The 20,409-nt window shown below is 41.5% G+C and overlaps 1 protein-coding gene across 1 annotated transcript; it reads left to right on the forward strand.

Annotated features, from left to right (window-relative positions):
• The first annotated feature begins 5,467 nt into the window (after positions 1-5,467).
• Positions 5,468-19,553, forward strand: cusr (Copper-only SOD repeat protein). The gene is made up of 10 exons (XM_030057450.1): positions 5,468-5,709; positions 7,174-9,259; positions 9,868-9,967; positions 12,145-12,222; positions 12,316-12,417; positions 13,617-13,749; positions 14,639-14,753; positions 16,675-16,799; positions 18,305-18,385; positions 19,002-19,553. Exons 1-10 carry the CDS (start codon positions 5,670-5,672, stop codon positions 19,091-19,093), a joined length of 2,952 nt encoding a protein of 983 aa, XP_029913310.1. The 5' UTR covers positions 5,468-5,669; the 3' UTR covers positions 19,094-19,553.
• Positions 19,554-20,409: the final 856 nt, after the last annotated feature.

The raw sequence follows: 20,409 nt of genomic DNA on the forward strand, positions 1-20,409 counted from the left end.
TTTATTGCTGGGGGGAAATCAGATTGAGGTGCGTGTCTTTGGAGTATGGGTGGAAACTGGAACGCCTGGAGGAAACCCATGCAGACACGGGGAGAACAACGCAAACTCCACCAAGAGAGGGCGGGGCTTGGACTCGCGGCCCCGCCCTCTCTTGGTGGAGTTTGGCTAAACTTGGTGACAGAAACCCTAACCCCTCTCCCCTTTGCAGACATGCCCACCTCATGCTAATCCCATGCAGTTTGGGCCACAAACCATGCAGTCCAAATGTGCTCTTGTGGCCTGTTGTCAAATGGTGTGTTTGTGCAGACTGGGGCCTAAACAGTCTTGGAGCTGCATCAGTTGGCTTTGACTGGAAAGCTGAGACTCTTGTGGATTCAATGAGTCACATTTGATTCATGTGTGATGATGTTCGCCCCCATAGCAGCCACTTCATTGTAGTGAGGCCATTTCTGAAACTTGACATCACTGTATAAAATGACTCATTGTGACCTTTAAGATCATCACAGCTTCATGAAATTTCTCATCCACAAACTAGACACCGACACATTCAGAAGATGTCTGGTTTTCTGGATATACTGACGATGAGGTTGAGTTTCGGAGCAATTTGCAGAACCGATTGCTTGCCATCCAAACTCCAAAATTTGTATATATTTATTATTATTACTTTATTTTTGGTTGGCCCACATCCTCTTCCAACCTGAATAAAAATAATTGAAAACATTATCTACCGAGGAAATTACAGCCAAGACTCAGTCACTCCAAACCACCAATCAGAGATCATCAGGTGAGAGAGAGACACTTTCTTCTTTATTGCTGGGGTGGAATCAGATTGAGGTGCGTGTCTTTGGAGTGTGGGTGGAAACTGGAGCGCCTGGAGGAAACCCATGCAGACACGGGGAGAACAACGCAAACTCCACCAAGAGAGGGCGGGGCCGCGAGTCCAAGCCCCGCCCCTCTTGCTTTGAGGCCGCAGTGTTTCCACTGAGCTCTTAAAAAGGATGTCGTGCTTTTCAACACATCCTCACTCCCAGGCCGTGACAGAGCTGCGGCTGTTTGACGGCCTGGGATGGAGAACGGCCTCCATGGTCTGAGCACAACACATGGTAATGAACATTAATGTGAAGCGACATGTGGTGTGTCGCAAAATAAAAGTCCCACAGATGACATGGAACCAACGACATCCTTTGAGAGTGCACATTCATTCATCTTGAAAAAAAAAAAATTCAATCAGCCAATCATGATGAGATCCTTTGTCCTGTTAGCTTTAAAGCTGTGTGTATGTGTGTGTGTGTGTGTGTTTGTGTTTGTGTGTTAATGAGGGGGTTGTGTTTGTCAGTATGTGTTTGAGCAAAGGGTGTGTTGGTTAAAGGGAAACAGGGATGGAGAGGAGCAAAGGGTAGGGCTGTGGTGGTGGTGTGTGTGTGTGTGTGTGTGTGTGCGTGTATGTTAGAATGACAATTTCTTTCTCCTGAGAAAAAGATGACAAAGGTGAAGTCGGTTTGCAAAGGGTGGTTTCTCACTGAAAAATGAGAAACCATCAAACACAAACCAACTTCAACCTCAGGATCCTTTTCTCATGACTGGCCCAAGATGTCTTCGTTCTGCTCTGCCTTCTTCTTCTTCTCTTCCTCTTTTCTGCGGGCCTTCTCCTGCTGTTTTTTTTTTTTTGTTTGTTTTTTTTTTACAATTTTTGTGTTTTAATATTTTAAATACGTGTTACATAGCTTTGCACAGTAAAAAGTGTTTTTTTAACTCGATTATTTAAAAAAAAATTTACTCCACTTTTTTGTTCTTCTATGTTTTCTAAAAAAAAAAAAAAAAAAGAAAAAGAAAAAAATGCATCTTAGCCAATGTAGTGATATTATTTATTTATTTTTTCTTAAAAGAAAGCAAGGAATTTTTTTGTGCTCCAGTGACACAAGTTTCGGATGGTTATTAATTTCCCGCTGACACTGTGGTTCAGTTAATTGGTTGTGTTACATCTGCCCCCATGTCCTCCACGTCTCCCTAATTGGCTAACTAGAAACTGGTGTGTGAGGACCAGTTTGTCTCCAGCCACACCAGCTGGACCTGGGGTGTATTCAACGACGTTACGATACGTAACGTTGTGTGACGTTGTTTCATTGAATGGTGTGTTTGGTTGTAACGTTTTGTAACAGAGAGCAACATGCCTCAGAGGTAGTTTTCCTCCGTTTTGTGGGCGTGTCACAGGTGTTATCCAATCAGCATCAGCCTGTATTGAAGCCTCCGCGATTTAAAACACTAGTGCTCCATTATGGCTTCCAAGTCGCTATATTAGTGCAGCCTATGTTTAAAATGTTGCCCATCATTTGAGGAGGTAAAAGCATGTATGTGGTAAGTATGATGATAAATCAGACATAGTTTATTGTTTTTCTCAATAATATGGCAACTTTTATTCAACTTAAAACTTAAAACTCATTTGTGTAGGCCTATTGTACAAATCGTGGAAACAATGTTTAACAACTGTTTTTTTCATAGTGGACACTGAATGTATTGCAGTACCCCTATAATTAATGATCCATGTAAAGTAATGTCCTGCTCAGACAGTTCTTTGGCTACAATCGCGAGGAGAATGGCCCTCTCAGCTTCCATACTTGCAACGCTTGCGTAATGTAACAGGTTGTTCAGAACTTTATCGTTTCTGTTAGCTTGACGTTACATACCGGTACATCTGCGCTGAATACACCCCTATTTTGTCATTACTCGACTCTCTTTATAAGCTTATCTCTGATCCTTATTTCTTGTCAGATCAGACAGCTTTCTGTCTGCAGTTCTCCATGCGTGGCCCTTGCCCAGCCTTGCCAGCCCAGCCAGCTTAATCTACGGCCCCCAGTTTTGGCCTGTTTCTTAGTTTGTAGTTTTTGCTTTTCTGTGTCTTGCCTGGCTGGAAATTAAACTTGTTTTTGTATCAATCCTGCCTGTTGAGTCTGCACTTGGGTTCACGATTGACTGTTCAACTTATCAGGTTGTAATTGTGTAGAGACACTGCAAACCTTAAAAATCACTTGAATCAGATTTTAAGTGGCCTTTGCTTAGTGGTTACTAACATATTGAATTCACTTATTTATATGAAGTTATGTGTACCTCTGAGGTAAATACAGAAGACAGGGACAGGGTGGCAGCAGGTCATGGCTGCAGGTCAGCAGCCAGTCATATGACATAACCTGACCAACGGCAGCCAGTGCATTTTATTTATGGTTAACTTATTATTAATTGAAATGCCCTCTCTGGATGAGGGCCCCAGGTACGCCTCTCAATAAATTAAAATAGCATAAAATAAAATATATTTTCATTTTAACTTTTCAAGCCCACAGCTCCCTCCTCCCCCCTTTATGCTTCATAACTCATAAATGCTTGAGTAATGGTGTGCCTGCATTTCCACTATACAATAGTTTGTAATCACTTTGAGAATCAGGTTTCAGTCTATAGACTTGTGTGAGATAGGTATCTATTCCTGACCTACAAAGCTCTCGCCATTATATAATCAAGTGTCACAGGACAATGAATAACACTAAAAAACATGTTTCCCCTCAGGGTTTTCTGCAGACAGTCGTACTGCTGGAAAGCCTCTGTATTTCTTCTGTATCTCTGCCAGAAGGGTTAGGCTTAGGGTTAGGTTAGACAGCCTCTCTGGCAGAAAGCCCTGAGGGGAAACTTCTCCCAAGTTATACATGATGATAACTTTGAAAATCCTGGAAAATAACCATTCAAAACAGAGTACAGACTTTTTTCACATCAGCTTGTTCTCAAACCTGACATTAGCTTGGACTGTTGACCCACAAATCTCTCAGCAGCCAGCCTAGCTGACCACCAACTTGCCTACGGTACAAAATGTTGCAGGTTCGAGCCCTGAGCTACGAAAAAAGTCCAACTGACATGTGGGTTTCAAGACTAACTGAAGATAGTGCTGTTACTGCTATTGCTTAAGCTCCAAAGAATCCAATTCTGAAGCCAGTTTGGCAATTTTAGTGTGCCGTTTTATATACAAAACTTGTGGAGGCAAATAGTTTCCCTCACAGGTTCCGCTCTGGTAGGCTCTGTTAAAATGACAGGTCTACTACAAAATGAGAGAAAAAGAGAAAAGAGAAAAAAAAAAAAAAAAAAAAAAAAAGGAAAAAACAATGTCACGGGTTGGAGTTTCTACACCAAACTGGAATATTTTGGGGGAAACTGTATGATGTTGGCACACTTATGGTGAGCAGCTGACTGCCTGGAAAGTGGAATGATATTATCTGACTGTTCACTTGCTATCATGCATGTCATGAACCTGTTATATTGCCACTGAGCTCCAAGGAGGCAATAACCTCATCTGACTACCTGCATACCCAGTATTTCTGTGGAGGAAATCACCTCAAGGTGTTATGTAATATTGCAAAAGGTGAGGTTTAATTAGACCCAACTGACACAAATCGTGGAATAAGTACACAATCTATCGGGTACTGACGATTGAGTCTTTTAATTGTCAGATCGACTCATTCACCAGAAGACTATGTGCTCATTCCACATTTTTGTAGGCTGAGAATAAAGCCTCCAAACCTCAATCCACCCTCGACAAATTTGCATAATGCACCTTTAAAATTTGTCCCACGCAGGGAAATCACATGGTGTTTCAGCGCTCTCTCTCTAACCACTCCCATTTTTGGCCATCATCCTTAGTGTGTGCTTTGCATGCAACTGCATATTTGTCTTTTTTTTTTTTTTCTCTGTATGAATGCATATGTGCAACGGTTAAAGCGTGCGTACGTGCAGACTGACAAGGCCACATCGCCGTTTCTCCTCCCACCGCAATCAGTGATCTAAACGAGCCTACTGAAGGACCTGCGCCTCTTCACAGGCCCTCCAAAATGTGTAAATAGCTCCCCAAAGCATGGCTTAACCCCAAACAACATACAATGATGGGTTGTTGGGCTGCTATTCTTAGATCAAGGGACTTATTTCCTCTCCATCTGTTTTCCTCAACCCCATCACAAGGACAGCCCAGGCAGAGTGACACATTCTGACAGAGGGAAGAGCAAGACACGGACAAAGGGGAGAGAAAAAGGGAAAAGGAAAGAATCAGTCTTGCAAATAGCCCTTTGAATGAGCCACAGGGGAAACCCATGCAGTAGAGGGAACTGAGAGGAAAAGACTATCAAGCTCATAGTAATTGCTTTCTGGCTGCATGTTCAACCTGTTAAAGTGAACTGAACTGATTGGAGCTCAAATCAACAGGTAGCTGTCCTCTGCTCTTACTGTCTGCAGCTGACCATGACCACAGTGATGAGGGACGCACCCATCCACGCTGCCAAATACGCTTCCTCCCTCCCCTGCCTCCATAGACGGGACACTGCTTTCCTATTGGCCAATCACATGCTGACACAGACAGTGAGGGCTGTCTGGGGCTGAGAGACAGAGGTACAAGGGAGCCCGCACTGCTCACTGAGCACACACTCGTACGAAACACACTCAGAGGAATCCCACACACACACGCCCTGGTGTGTTTTTTGCTGTCACTGTGTTTGCTCTGCCATGCTTGCATTTTTTATTCCTCACTCACACCGTCAGTGAGGATCCACATGACTTGAATGAACATTTTTGACCTTTTCTTTTTTATTCTCTAGACATTTTTTTTTTTTTTTTTTGCACACATCGTTCACACATCTGCCACCATGTGCCTTCTGAAAGCTGTGCTGCTGTTTTGTTTCCTTGGTGAGTGTTTTGCAATGTTTGATGTCAGTGTAAAGGTGCATTTTGTTGATCCATGTGTTATAGTAGGGTAAGCCAGTAATTTTGTCCAGTGTGCTACACAGGCTGAAAGTCTTCCCTCCAGTCTGTTTCACTGATTACTTATTCTTCTCTGGTTGAACATGAACATCAGTCAAATCAGCTTCTCTAGCCTTTGGTTAGAAAACCCACAGTTTCTCAATCACTGGATAAGACTACAGTGTTTATCTTGCTTTATAATTATTAACCTACTTTGAAACAGTTATGCAGTTACGCTAAGTGCTGTTTTTCATTCCTACAAGCATAACATAATATGATAAAGTCAGAAAAAAAGATGCTGCTACTTTGTTGCTATGTTTCCCTTCCCCATAAGCACAATTCAGTGACTTGAATTGGGGAATTGAGAATGAGCCCAGTCATTCTGTGTGCCAAACTGTAGAAGTAAACTCACACATCTGTGTTGGGAGCCAGTTCTCTCCTCAGCTGAGTGTGCTATGGATTTGTTGCCTTCACATGTCTGGGAAATTTGGCCTCTCCTAATGTTGATCAATCTGTGTCTACATCATGTCCATGCCTGATAGACTTTGCAAATAGTAAGAGCAGCATGCTCCGATGAAGGTAGATGTGTTGGCCACCACAATATTTAAATGTATTGTCATAAAGACCTGAAAAATCGATACATGAGGTATTATTCATTTTTGGAGTGCCGCATTCCTCTAATGATTTAATCCTTACTGACGGTTTTAAGCTGCATAGGCTCACAGATATTGTGCTGGGTTTACCACATTTCGGACTATGCTAGATGCAGTGTAGGTCACCACATACTTTGTAACACTGTGTTGTCATTGCATGGCAAATGCCACTTATTGTGCACCTAAGTGGGCTAAAACAAACCAATAACACCAAGCAAACAGATTTTTTCTATTAACACAGATCCTGACCTGTATATTTGCTAGCAGGAGGCAGCAAAAGGTTTGGCAGTAGTTTAATGGTTAGTGAACAAACTCTCAGGTATAAATATTTGTAAGTGAATGAGTATTATGACAGGAGATTACTGAGAAGGTCTATATGCTAAGCAGGGCATGTGTAAGTGGAATACAAACCGATACCTCTGTGGGTATTATAAGGTGATTTTCTTGTTACTTTGGAGTGTAGTTACTGATAAGATGGCTCACGTGTCGATAAATCCTTTGAATCCTGTGCAGTTGTAAATAGTATTCAGATGACAGGGGTCAGGGGTTGACACATCAGCGAGGCAGTATTCATGTAAAACAGTCTTGGAACAGCAATTAATAAGCTCTGAAACACACTTCCTCATGCACTTAAAATACCCATTTTTGCTAGCATGTGTAAGTGAGTGTCTGCTTGACCACAGACAGAACAAGTTATTAATAAAAACAGGTGTAGATGCTCAGTCATACCATTGCTTCCTTTTGTTGTCCTTTTTAGGTCCTACTTCCTGTGTTCAGTTTCTTGCTCATCTGAACATGGGTGGAGTCACAGGGCAGATCCGGTTTGATTCAGCCTCCCAGATGGCTACCGTCAATGTGTCTGGTGCCGGAGTCTGCGGTTCCCTCCGCTTCTCTCTCAGTGAGTTCCCGGTCATGTATGGGCATTTTGCTCAGCCATGTTCCGAGGCAAATATTGGCCCTAGCGTCCTGACCTTCACCGCCGATTCTGCCTCAGACTCAGTCGTTAACGTCTCACACCTGTTTGAGCAAAGATCAAACTTGGACGACCTCTCGCTGACTTTGGAAACCTGTAACGGCACTAAAGTATGCACGGTTGTAAGTCAAGGTCAAACGTTCATGACATATCAGGCCAGATTCACTGGGTCTGTTGCTGGTAATGTTTACATCCGTCTAAACACAGGAGTTAGCAACATCAGGTTGCTTGCTGACCTGGCAACAATTGGACAGGTCAATGCTTCACAGACCAATGTCACTCTATTTGGATCTGTGAGCAGTGCTGCTAACTGCGATGTTCTTCTCGGAAGCTTAGACCCCTCAGCTTTGACCCAGCTGGGTGTTTTAAAAGTTGGAACCCCTCTCCAACCAGTGAAATCCCGTTTGGACATGGCCACCTTCAACAACAGCACCGTCTTTCTTCTCTATCAAATGGGGTCAGGCTACAAGTGTGCTCAGATCTATATAATGCAAAAAAAAGAGGTGAGTGCACTCGTGGATTTGAGAGGGATCAAAGGCTACCTCCGCTTCCGACAGGCTTCCCCATTTGACGTAACAGAGCTGAGGGTGAACCTGACTAACTTACAGAGCAAAGTGGGGCCTTACCATGTCCACCAGTTCCCAGTGCCATCAATGAGGTCACCATCTTCAAGCATATGTACAAATGATAACGTGGGTGGGCACTGGAATCCATTTGCAATTGACGTGAAAGACCCAACATATCCAAAAGTACCTGGGTCAACGCATGACATGTATGAGATTGGTGACCTCAGCTCCAAACATGGGTCCCTGGAAGGTAAAAACGAGGTGGACATGGCCTTCACAGACTTCAGTCTTCCATTGTTTGGACACAACAGCATCGTAGGCCGGTCAATTGTGATTCACAACCCGAATGGCGCCAGGTATGTGTGCGCCTGGATTGGCTATCCTGGGGACGTGATAGTAGCCAGAGCCAGGTTTGAGGGCCAGGTGGTCGGTGAGATCCAGTTCACACAGCTGAAGAACAACCCTCTCTCTGATGTATCCATCTTCATGGATTTATCATATGGACAGCCCACAGCAGTTGCCACCAAAAACCACAACTGGCATATTCACATCTACCCTATCAGCTCAGAGAGTGATGATGATGAAGGGCACTGTGGCACTACAGAGGGTCACTGGAACCCCTTTAATGTTGACACAGGACACACCAGCTATGCCCTCCACTGTGGGCAGTCCAGTCCTCTATCCTGTGAGGTGGGAGACCTCTCCAAAAAACACAGCACCATCAACCTCAGCCCCAGAGTTGGTGGAGTAGAAGGAAAAAACTTCTTCACTGATACAACTTCGTGGCTGCCAGGGTCAGGCTCCATGATCGGCCGGTCGGTGGTCATCCACAAAGCAGAAACCGCTGCACCCAGGTTTGTTTGTGCCAACCTTACCCTGGTCCGTGTCCCTTCAGCGAGGTCACACCTCTGGTTTGGCTCCAGGAGCACTCAAGGTCAGATACAGTTCTCCCAGCCTGTTCCACAAGGCCCAACAGTTGTCAACGTCTCCCTCACAAACTTGAACTCCAGAGCCGGGGGCTACCATGTTCACATATTACCCATCATGAGTGGCAGTGCACACCCCTGCTCCAATGCTGAGATCATGGGCCACTTCAACCCTTTGTCCTGGAACACCTCGGAGTCCCCCAGCCCTGGAAATGGCACGGTAGACCAGTATGAGACGGGAGACATCAGCGGGAAATTTGGGTTGCTGAGCGGTTTCAACCAGTTTCACACTCTGTTGCTGGACAGTAACCTGCCATTAACTGGGCCCAACAGCATAGTGAAGAGGTCAATAGTGATTCACTACGTTAACGGATCAAGGTGAGAACATGAGTGTGCATATGTGCTTGTGGCTTTTTGCTTGTGTGTTTGTGTGAGCAGGAGAGAGAAAGAAAAAGAGAGTTTTTCCCCACATATGACAAATATACAGTTTTCTTTTATCAGTTACAGGATGACAGTAACATCCCAGTGTTTTGGCCGCTCACTTTTTGTTCCCCTATAACCTGCATACCTTAGTTCTTACTGAAAAAAGTGAAGATGTGTAATTTTATAACAACATTATACTGATAATCAGAAAATATCATCAAAGTTAACTACTGTTAAGTTCCTTTTTTTTTTTTTTTTAATGTAAAAGCGAGTAGTTTGGGATAATACTTCATGACCCTGAACAGTTCTTCTCTGGCTCAGTAGCAGAGACTTGCTCAGTGTAAGGAGGGCAATTACTGGGCTAGGATGTCTTAGTTACAACTTAATCTTCTCTTGAGGTTTTATGTTTTTTATTCACTCAGGGTGAGTCAGCAAAGTATTTTGAAAGAGTATATCCTAAGGGATAATCCTTTGGTACATCCCCTGGGTATGATTTTTCTCATAATTTGTGCCTTTGTGTGGTTTTCTGTATATTTGTGTGTCTGTATTTGTGTGCTCTACAGAATGCAGTGTGCAAACATCTCGGCTGACACAACTGTGGATGGACACTGGGTTTTTGCCAAGGCAGTTTTCAACAATACAGTGTCTGGAACAGTCAGACTGGTAAGAATAAACAATCACAGCAGGTTCACATCCAGTGTATCTACCAGCTTCAGTGTTTTATACACCCAGAGAAAGATCATTTCCAGTGTGTTTTACATCAGAATAAATACATTTGTTTGTTTGTTTGTTTTTTGTACATATTGTAAGACACTACATATTCAGTTTAAATGGTTATTGCCCTATGAGGGAAAATCATTTTGCAGATAGTGGTAAAAAAAAAAAAAAAAAAAACATACCAAATTAAATGTTGTACAATAAACATAATAATAATATACATGTCATTTGATAAGGCTTCAGAGAGATTAATAAAAAAAATCATCATAAATGCTGAATACAAAGTTTAATGCAGGGGCTACATTATTAGGAGCACAAATTAAACAAACTAATTGCTGTTGCAATAAATTAAGTAGTTCTTTAATGACTTAGCACAGGTATGCTGGTGCTTAAAGTGCTTTGTAACAGCACTCAGTAACCAGGCTAGTGGAGAATGGCTTCCCTCACACATACAGCAAGTCTCACAGATTGCATGTTGTGATGTGTGCTTAACTCCTGTCATTTTAGTCATCTTTCTTTCGATCCCTAAACTGTTTTTATTGCACAAGCTCGAGTTGCTAAAGTAGGCTGCACAGCAAATTGTCCAAACAGATTTGGGAGACCTGTGATAAAACAAGGAGCAGAGGTCATTTTTGGTGAGAAAGCAAGAAGTCTTATGGTACTTTTTTTTTAAGCTTGTTTATCTCAAAGATAGGTTTCTTATCATCATCAGTTTCAAGGTGATGACGTCTGTGCAACATCATTACCGTGTCTCTCCAGGTAGTACGCTGCTGAATTCCATTACTCTCTCTCTCTCTCTCTCTCTCTCTCTCTCTCGCTCTCTCTCTCTCTCTCTGTGTGTGTGTGTGTGTGTGACTGTGACTGTGCCTGAGCCGAGCTGAAATCGGCTATGTACATAGCCGAGTCAAAAACAGAAATACTGTGTTTGCTGTATTGAAAATAGCACCAGTCACACCTCCAGAATGTCAGCTTTAAAAGAACTAAGACAACTTGTGTTTTAGCTGATGACTGTGCATTTTTTTTTTTTTTTTTTTTTTACATTACCCACAAGGTTTTGAAAGGGCCCCATACAGTGCTACCACCATGGTGACTGTGGTGTTAGTTTTAACAAGTTCTCAGACTTAATTCCTCAAATGCAACTCGTGACAAAAATCCAGGGTTTTTTTCTGATCTTTGTTCACACACTAATGCAATTTAACCTCAACATGATTTTATAACAACAGTCCATTCCACACATCACGCCACCTCTGTGGGTCAATCTCACGAGGATGGCCACGGTCCAGCTGCTCACTCACACCACCAGAGCTGCAGAAATTTAAATGAACAGCACATACACAGTATCATACATTTTTGCCAGTAATGAATGATGATTTTATTTTAATTGTGGGACAGCCACAGGAGTTGACCACACCGATTTCATGAGACCAAGAGGCCAGAATTATTTATAAGCTCAAAGAGGGCCGTGGGATCCTTCAGAGCAAGTCAAAAAATGAAAAAACAAACAAAAAAATGGAGCTTTTAACAGATCAGCGAGTAATTTTTCAAGAATTAAATACCATATATCGGTCTTGCCAACTTAGTGGGAGCCAAGCTGCCACAAAAACATGACAGAGTATTTCTGCTGTGCCGGACAGTTGATTGCTGGTTGCAACAGGGAGCGATGGGAAGAGGGGAATCATCATTAGCTTAGCATCAGTGTGCTGGCTAGTGGAGCACACTGGCTCCCTAAACTAGGAAGCTCATCAGGGGAACAGCTGTCTCTGTCAGCCCCCCTCCAGAAGCCCCATACTGAGCTCTGTGCTGCATCTATGGCTAAGCGCTCCATAATATCTCCTAAGAGGCCTTATTATCAGGGGAGAGTAGCAGCCCATGGTAGAAGTGTGTTTCCTAAACATTGATCTACTTATTCTGCCTCAGCAGCTTGAGCCCAGAGATCACAGAGCGAGTATAACAATGTCTAGAGAGTTATAGACAGTTACAAATCGAACATGACATTCCTATTGATGTCCTTTTCAGAGATAGCAGTCATTTTTCTGTTGAATTACACTGTAAAAAAAAAAAAATAAAAAAATCAAGAATTCAATTCACTCCTTCTTTTTGCTTTTGCATTTTTCCACTCTCAGTCTCAGCAGAGGTTTCCTGACGGGAGCAGCAGCGATATCACACTGGAAGTGGACCTGCGATCGTCAGCTAAACAAGCTGTAAGCACACATTTCCATACATATACACACATACGCAAACACACAGCAGGACAAAGACACCAGCTGCAGTAATGCCCACACTCCGCTCCACAGATGACTGAGGCCTCCTGGTTCATCATGAGTAAACGTGTGAGCAACAGCAGCCAGTGCAGCGGTGTGGGAGGAACCTACAATCCCTTCAACATGGTGTCTACGGTGAGACCAGACCCTCTTCTTCTTCTGTGTGTGTGCTTCTGCTTGACACTGAATGTTGATTCATGTTGAGTGATATGAGTTTTTGAAGGCTTGGATTAAATGCACAGTACATTATTTCTAGTCTAGTCTAGTAGTAACATACAACACAGAAATACAGAAATAAATAAATGTGGAAATGTAGAAATACAGAAATAAATGTAGGAATAAATAAATAAATGTAGAAATAAATAAAAGTATAAATAAATAAATGTAAAAATAAATATATAATTACACAAATGAATAAATAAATATATAAATAAATAAATGTAGAAATAAATAAATACATGCATAAATGTATAAATACACAAATAAATAAATAAATGCATGAATAAAAACAGAAATAAATAAATAAATACATGTAGAAATATTTAGTAATTTAATTATTTATGCATTCATATATTTGATATATAATATATATTTAATATATATAAATGCATAAATAAATATAATATATTTATTTATATTTATTTATTCATTTATTTATTGTTTTGTCATTTTTCGTCCTTCATAAATTTGCGCTTTATGGGAACAGCTTTGGTGACAGAACATGGAGCAAACGTGTTCTTCTTCAACATCCTTCAGTTGGAAAAGCCTCTTCAACAGCATTTAGGATAATGCCATTTCTTTAGCAGCAGGCTAGGGGGTTAACCTATTCAATGATGGGAGAAACTGTGTAGGTAACTTTTAAAGGGTGGGTGGACTTTAGTCATAAATCTGAACTCATACACCTCAAACAGCACCCAACTGAGATTCTGCAACTTGTGTAGCTCCAGTGGTGATGCAGTGACGAAATAGGAAGGTACTGTAGCTGAGGTAGACTCGTTTTTTGGGGAGGGGAGTCATGCATGCACGGCAGCGGGGCATGTGTGTGTGCACAAGATGTGACGGGAATGAGCTTGTGATGCTTCAAGAATATAACGTTTCATTAATTAGCTATATGGACGGGATTGGACGGGATGTAACTTAAATTGGAATTTCCCCTTGTGGGATTAATAAAGTGTACTTACTTACTTACTTATACAGCTTTTCAATCTGTATGAGTTCATGAGTTCCTTTTCCATTTAACAACAGATGGGATGAACATCTGACCACCATTTCGGAGCCATAGCTCAGGTGTGGCAGAAGTGAAACTGAGTTTTTCGTCTCTGTTCCCCCTGCAGGGCTCCAGCTGCTCGCGGGACAGTCCTCTGAGCTGCGTGGTGGGGGAGATCAGTGGGAGGCAGGGCCCAGTCAGCCTCACAGAGAGGCAGCTCTACACAGACCCCATCCTCCAGCTTGCTGGGGACCACACAGGTACAACACATGCATGGCTGTTGTGGGAAAATATGCAGGAATCTGTTCACTTCGGAGAAATTATCAGGGGGTGGTTTTTGCGAAACACTCGTCAGATTGTGTGTGTGTGTGTGTGTGTGTGTAAGTGCATATGTGTGTGTTTGTGGTTTCTGTCGGACTAAAGCAACAGCTGTGTCTTTGAGGTTTTTGTCATGTGGGAACTTTTTCACACACAAGTGCTAGACTGAAGGAATATTCATATAAAAAATATGACCATAACTTTATTCACTCTAGTGACCACATATTTGGTAAAACCTATAGATATGATACAACTTTTATATATGTAGAATATATTACTGTGGAGAGTGAGAAAGACAGAGAAGAAGTGAGTGTGTCTGAAAAAAATCTGCTGAATTTTTGTAGGTATCAGCCAGATTTAAGATCACAAGTGATGTTATATCAGCAATCCTAGACCAAAGTTTTGGAATATTGTTTTCACATCAAGAAATCAGTTTAGCTCGACTGTTTAACGACATTATGAGGAAAGATCAGATGTGCTTTAACCTCTTGAACTCTGCCAGTCCGCTCAGCGAATTCAAACCAATGCCAACCTTTGTTAAACTCACACAAGTGGAGATCCAGAAGTTCCCAAAGAAACTAAATATGTCCTGCTGAATTCCAAGGAAATGTGCATAAAATGATGCACAGGACATGTAGATATTTTCTATTGGATGTAATGGTGCAGCCATAAAACAATGACATCTTGGGTTTGAATATTTCACGCGACAGAAGTGTAATGTAGCATCAGTGAGGCACTTCAGCCAGCACATACAGAATATGTTTTTTCTACCTTTGAAGCCGCGTAAGGGAAAGTCACAGTCCAAGGGCTTACGTTTTGCTGTGGTTTCAGTTGTCCACAGATCCTTGATGCTGAAGGACGGAGACAGCGTCGTGGCATGTGCTGACATCCTCCCAGAATCCCCTTCGGCAGAGCAGACCTTTCCCAGCGTCCCCTCCTTCAGCAGGTACAGACACCCTCTGTATGGGAGGCCGTGGTTTCATGACGTTATTCAAAAAAGTTGTGATCATTATGGTTCAACAGTTCCCTTGGGGGTGTAACAGCCCCTAGAGAGAATATAAGCTTTGAAATTGTGTTCTCTCAAAACAAAATGTTGGTTAGTGACGTGTGATTTAACCCTCTGTACTAAAACTGTTCACAATAGATATTCAGTGTCCTATTTTTGAACATCTAACTGCAATTGTCAAAACTTAATTTAAAGCCAATTTGGTACCTGGACACAGAAATACAAAAGGACACTTTAGACATTCCCCTGGCAGTTTTCCTTCCTCTGTATCTCATATTTCTGCAAATAGACAGTTATGGAAATGGATATTTTTGCTGAGCCACCAATATAATTGGTCTAGTGTTTCTTGTAACACAGTGTTGCACCACATTGCATGCTGTCCTGCTCACAGTTTCTACAAGCTAGTATCGTGTGCCATATAGAAGACAGTGATTAAACTGACATATGAGACATGACAGGATAGAAGGTGTGGCTTTAACTTTGTGTTACAGTGTGGCTCATTTTAGTGCCCACGTGGTTAGTCAATCGACTAAAACGAAAGTTCCCATGAAATAACCTCACATGATTTCTGCGTCCCGTAAACCCCCCAAATATCTGCAAATACTTTAAATAGTGACAACATCCTGTACTAGTGGGTGTAAATTAAAATTCCAACGAACTGAGATCCATGTCACGCCCAAACATCTTGTTTCAGCAGGAAACGCATCAAATCAAGAGTGTAATAGACCATTTTATGGGGTCTTTAATCTACTATAAATTTAAGAACTGAGCAATTGTTGTAATGATTTGTCAAGTAATAACGCTTAACATTTCCTGGTTGTAACTTCACAAATGCAAAGATTTTCTTGCCTTTCTCTATGAAAGGTTTCTAGGTTCTAGTTTATCATTAGTTTTGAAATAGTCTAGTCAAAATGACAATAAATGAATATATTGAAAATCCACACCAATGAACACAATGAGTTGCTGCACCACTTCACTTCTCGGTTCAGTTCAGTTCAGCTGGGTTGCATCATTTGTCTTGATAATGTTTCGTTCAACTCTCGCTCAGATTTACTTCCGTAATTAATAAGACCGCAAGAAGTTATGTTGTGTGTTGTGAAATTACATAACTTGGCTGGGCATTCTGCCAAACACTGCAGACAGGCATTCAAAAAAATCCACCAAGAAGATGACTCGAAATAAAGGCCAAGGCTTCCTCTCAGCTATACCATTTTTACTGCTTATTACACCTCTCTGTACAGAGGGTGATGAGCATTGGTAGGTGGTGGGTGCCAAGACAAACAGACCTCACCAATGGGATATGAATTTGAAATAATTTATTGTATGGTGGAGAACTGAGATGATGACCGAGGGATGGATTGAGGGTCCAGAGGGAGGAATGAGGGATGAAGAGATGGAGGGATGGGGGTGAGGATCAAGGAATGAAGGGATGAGGGTCGAGGAATGAAGGGGTGAAAGGTGAGGGATGAAGGGATGAGCGATGGAGGAAACAAACAGGGTGGAGGATGGATGGAGGAGTACGATGATGGAGCGGTGTTAGCCGGTGTGATTAGCAGTGTAGTCTTTGTCCCCAAACTTAACTGAACTCAACTTTTCTACACATAGAAAAAAAAAAGGAGAATTCACAAAAGCGCCAAGAAGGAAGCAGCTAACTGAATTATGAGGCAGGTTGCGGGGGAAGTGTGTGACACCATAAAAAATGTCCAACCCTTAATACAACATAGCTCATGGAGTGCTTTCAGTTCACTCTAGGGCTGGATTTTTCCTTGGAAAGATTAACACTGTGAAAGCAAGATGCGTAATCTCAGTGAATTCTTGTTTTCAGTGAGGTTGATGTTTGTTTGTTTGTTTGTTCCCTCAGATATAACTTCCGGAAGAGTGTTGCTGATGTCCTGCAGGTTGACGTGTCAAGAGTCAGCATCCTGCCCGGCTCTCCTCTCTATACAGCGAATAAGACGTGCCAGCAGGTCTACTACCTGGTATCTGGTATGTGCTGCCACCCTTATGCATGGCCAACTACACTCAATGAGTTGGAGTACTTTGGGATTCCTGTGGCATTACCTTTCAGCTGAGGGATATATGTGAATGTTGTCTGCATCTCAGTGGATTTTCAACAAAAGGCAAAAAAAAAACAAAAAAAAAGACAAATGATGTAACAAGGAGTCAGTGAACATTTTTTTCCCTCTTAGTCTGCACATACTGATGATAGCAAGAACCCATGTTAATCATGTGAACAACACATGATTATGACTGTGAATATGAGTATTCACTCCTTGTTTGGTAATTCCTCTTAATCACCTATATAAATAGCAGATTTCTCATTTAGGGAGGAAACTCCTCATACTTTATAGAGGAGCAGTGCTGTAGAGCCTGTCCTGTAAGATACCACAGGCCTTCGGAGGTGCCAATCAACAACAACAACAAAAAAAGAAAACAGTCATATGAAGCAAAACAATCTTATGTAGGTATGTATTTGTTTAATAAATTTCACCATGAGATTTTCATCGTCAAATAGAAAGAATGAGGAGGCAGAGGGGCAGGTCTAGCTGTGCGGCATACAGTATAATGCCGGCATTGTCACCAGGACTTCCATAGAAGGTTCTTTATCCAAAAACATGGCTCTGTGTGTGATATTAGTCGAATCCATGGGACTATTTGTAAGTCTATACTCTTGAGATACATAAATCAAACCCAAAGTGTTGATTCCCCTCTCTATGGAGATTTTTGTTCTTTTTCAGTCCGGTCCTACAGAACATAGCTGGTCAGGCCCGTTTTTGTCAGGACAATGAACAACTCTAGGCATTCAAAATCCTTAGAAAACATGAAAAAATTTCTCAGTAACCTGACGCTAGAGTTGAGTGTCCCTGTGTCTCATTTTCAGTCCCCTCCTCTGTCCCACTGGGGAACAGAGGACTTTCTGTGCAGAGGTTTCACACAATATAGCACAGGATGGGAATTTATCAGAAGTCTCCCACAAAGCCAAGAGTTTAGTGTTGCAGCAACGGCCGAGATGATCTTTACCATGATTGTGGTTGTAACGCAGCACAACCTCACATGCACATTTTGAGGTGGCACCGAGCCGAGTATGGGTAATGTTTGAAAAGTTTTCTTCTAAGTGGTACGCTGGAATGAATGATCAACCAGTAAAGCAAATGCACTTGCGCTTTACCGGAATGAGCAGCACAGGTTGCTGCAACAAGAACAGTGGAAAAGAAGTGATGCTTATTTTGACAACTGGTTGAAAAGAAAGTAAAACTCACTATGGAACGTAAGCACAATTATTACTTGTAACTTACTGGGTACTTGGAAATACAGTGCAGTGTTACTGGCACAGTAATCACTGAGGTGATGACACAGTAACATGCAGGTTTTGGCCTGTGTCCATACACCCGGAAGGCACAGCTACACACCAAGTGCAGGTAATCATTATAAATGTGCCAAGCATTGTCTTATGTGTGTTTAAGCATTGCCACATTGTCTGTGTCTTTAAGGGGAAGTCAGTAAGGAAAGTCTGGACTCTGTCAAAACCAGTGAGAAGATGGGCATATTCAAAGAGTCTGAATCATGCACCAGTAAGTATACAGTAGCTTGTCATCACACCTTTAAGTAACATTTGGGATCAAGTATTTAAAGTGGAACACCACTGAGGCCTAACCTCGAAGCAGGTGAACGCAATGCAAAGGAGTTTAAAAAGCCATTAAAAAGCCATACAAATCATAAAATGTACAGCAAGTTCATGGGTGAGAAGCACACAACTAAGCTTGAACAATTTCAAAGAGGCAGGCAGTCAGTTTTCACAAATCTGTTTTAGCCTCATTAACTACAAATTGTGTTTATTTTGCATTAACATTTCTAAAGCATGGATAGCAGACATGCACCTGCCATTAAAACATCTACATTCATAATTGGCATGAATTTTATTTGAATATTATTTATTTGAATGGGCTATTAAACAAAAGAGTTTAGTTATTTTGTGTTCCATTTTTTCTTGGGTGGCCCTCATTCCAATGTTGGGTCCCTCAATTGGCCCTCAGTCATCAAAATGTTGAGAAGCTCGGGATTAAACCTAGAATATTATCCCAGAGTACAGGACAACATATCGAATGCTCATGGAAAGTTGTTTTCCCTTTTGACAGTGTTTCGTTTCATTCTCGAATAACCTGTTGGAAAATGTTTTGTTGCCTGCAGGAGGTGCAGGTCTGCTGCTGGAACCAGGAAGGCTTCTTATTGGCTTGATGTTTGCTGCAGCTTACTTCCTGACATCTGCACCTCAACTATAAATCACAGAGTCAACCATGCCATGCATCACCACCGGGGATATGCTCCTCATTTTACAGAACTGTAAATAAATTGATGAAATGTAGCCTACAAAATGATATGATTGTCATAGGATCTGTTTAATTAATCAGCATATTAAATAACTGTTTCTTGGTCCAATTTCCAGTTCCTCTCACTTTGCAGTTGGATATATTTACATCGTTAAGGTTTCCACAACTGTAAATAGTCTTATCACATTTTGGACTACATGCCAGTAACTGTGACAGAAAATGTTGAGTAGGCTAGCTAGAAACTTTTTTCTTCCACAACAGATATATTTCTTCCACATCATACCTACAGTATTTCGGTTGGTGAGTTGGACTTATTGCTGTATATTTCTCTCTTTTTTTCTTTCATTTGCACTGCCAATATTTTCATGTCAATTTTAACGTGGTGTAAATATATCTTGGAAATTATGTGAATAAAATATGATATGTTTGTATGTCCTGTGTGGATATTTTCTCAGTCATAAACCCCAAACAATCTCAAGATAATGTGCTGGACAGAGCAGTCATCGTGCAGTAATCCTGTAATATATTTTTTAGGCTATGCAAATCACAGCAAAACTGAACTGTATAGCCTTTAGGAATATTGTAGAAAAATTATAATGATGCTAAGATATAAAAAAGCAAAGTAAACCACTACTGAGCCACTGAAACACTACATGCCTGTTGTAGTGACGCGACAGAACCGAGGTCAGCAGACACTGTGAACTTCATTTCAATTTATTTAGGCCTAAATAGCCTTTTATCATTTACTAGTTTCACTTTCTTACAAAATGAAGTCAATAAAAATTGAAATTAACAATATATTCATGTATTAGAAATCTGAAAACAGATCAGTAAATTGTCTTGGATAGAACAACATTTTACAGATATTGTTGATCTATTAATTCCTGTGTGCATCACTGCTTAACTGTTTTTTAATCGGAATCAACAGACCCAAAATTGTTGATTCCTAAGATTTTGCATAATAAATTATTTTATTGAAGAAACATAAGTATGGATACAGGATATAACACGCAGGATATAACGCTGGGTATGAAAGAGGAGTCTGATGATCCGAGCCTCTTTCTTGCTGTAAAGCGGGGAGGCTTGACGCTGGTGAGGAGGTGGTGGAGGCTTTGAGAGGCTGGTAGGGCGTTAGCTCACTAACCACCAAAAACACTCGGTTAAGGGTTAGGAAAAGGTTATAGTTCAGGTTCGGGAAAGGTTTGTCGGAATGGTTAAGGTTAATGAAAGGTCATGGTTAAGGTTATAAAACATTAGATAACATTAGC

This window comes from Myripristis murdjan, chromosome 1, assembly GCF_902150065.1.
Source record: "Myripristis murdjan chromosome 1, fMyrMur1.1, whole genome shotgun sequence".
In the NCBI taxonomy this organism is placed as follows: domain Eukaryota; kingdom Metazoa; phylum Chordata; class Actinopteri; order Holocentriformes; family Holocentridae; genus Myripristis; species Myripristis murdjan.

Coding starts and splice junctions, on each gene's coding strand:
- cusr (XM_030057450.1), top strand. CDS start 5,670: ATGTGCCTTCTGAAAGCTGTGCTGCTGTTTTGTTTCCTTG. Junction 9,260..9,867: donor CACTACGTTAACGGATCAAG/GTGAGAACATGA, acceptor TGTGCTCTACAG/AATGCAGTGTGCAAACATCT. Junction 12,223..12,315: donor GATCGTCAGCTAAACAAGCT/GTAAGCACACAT, acceptor TCCGCTCCACAG/ATGACTGAGGCCTCCTGGTT.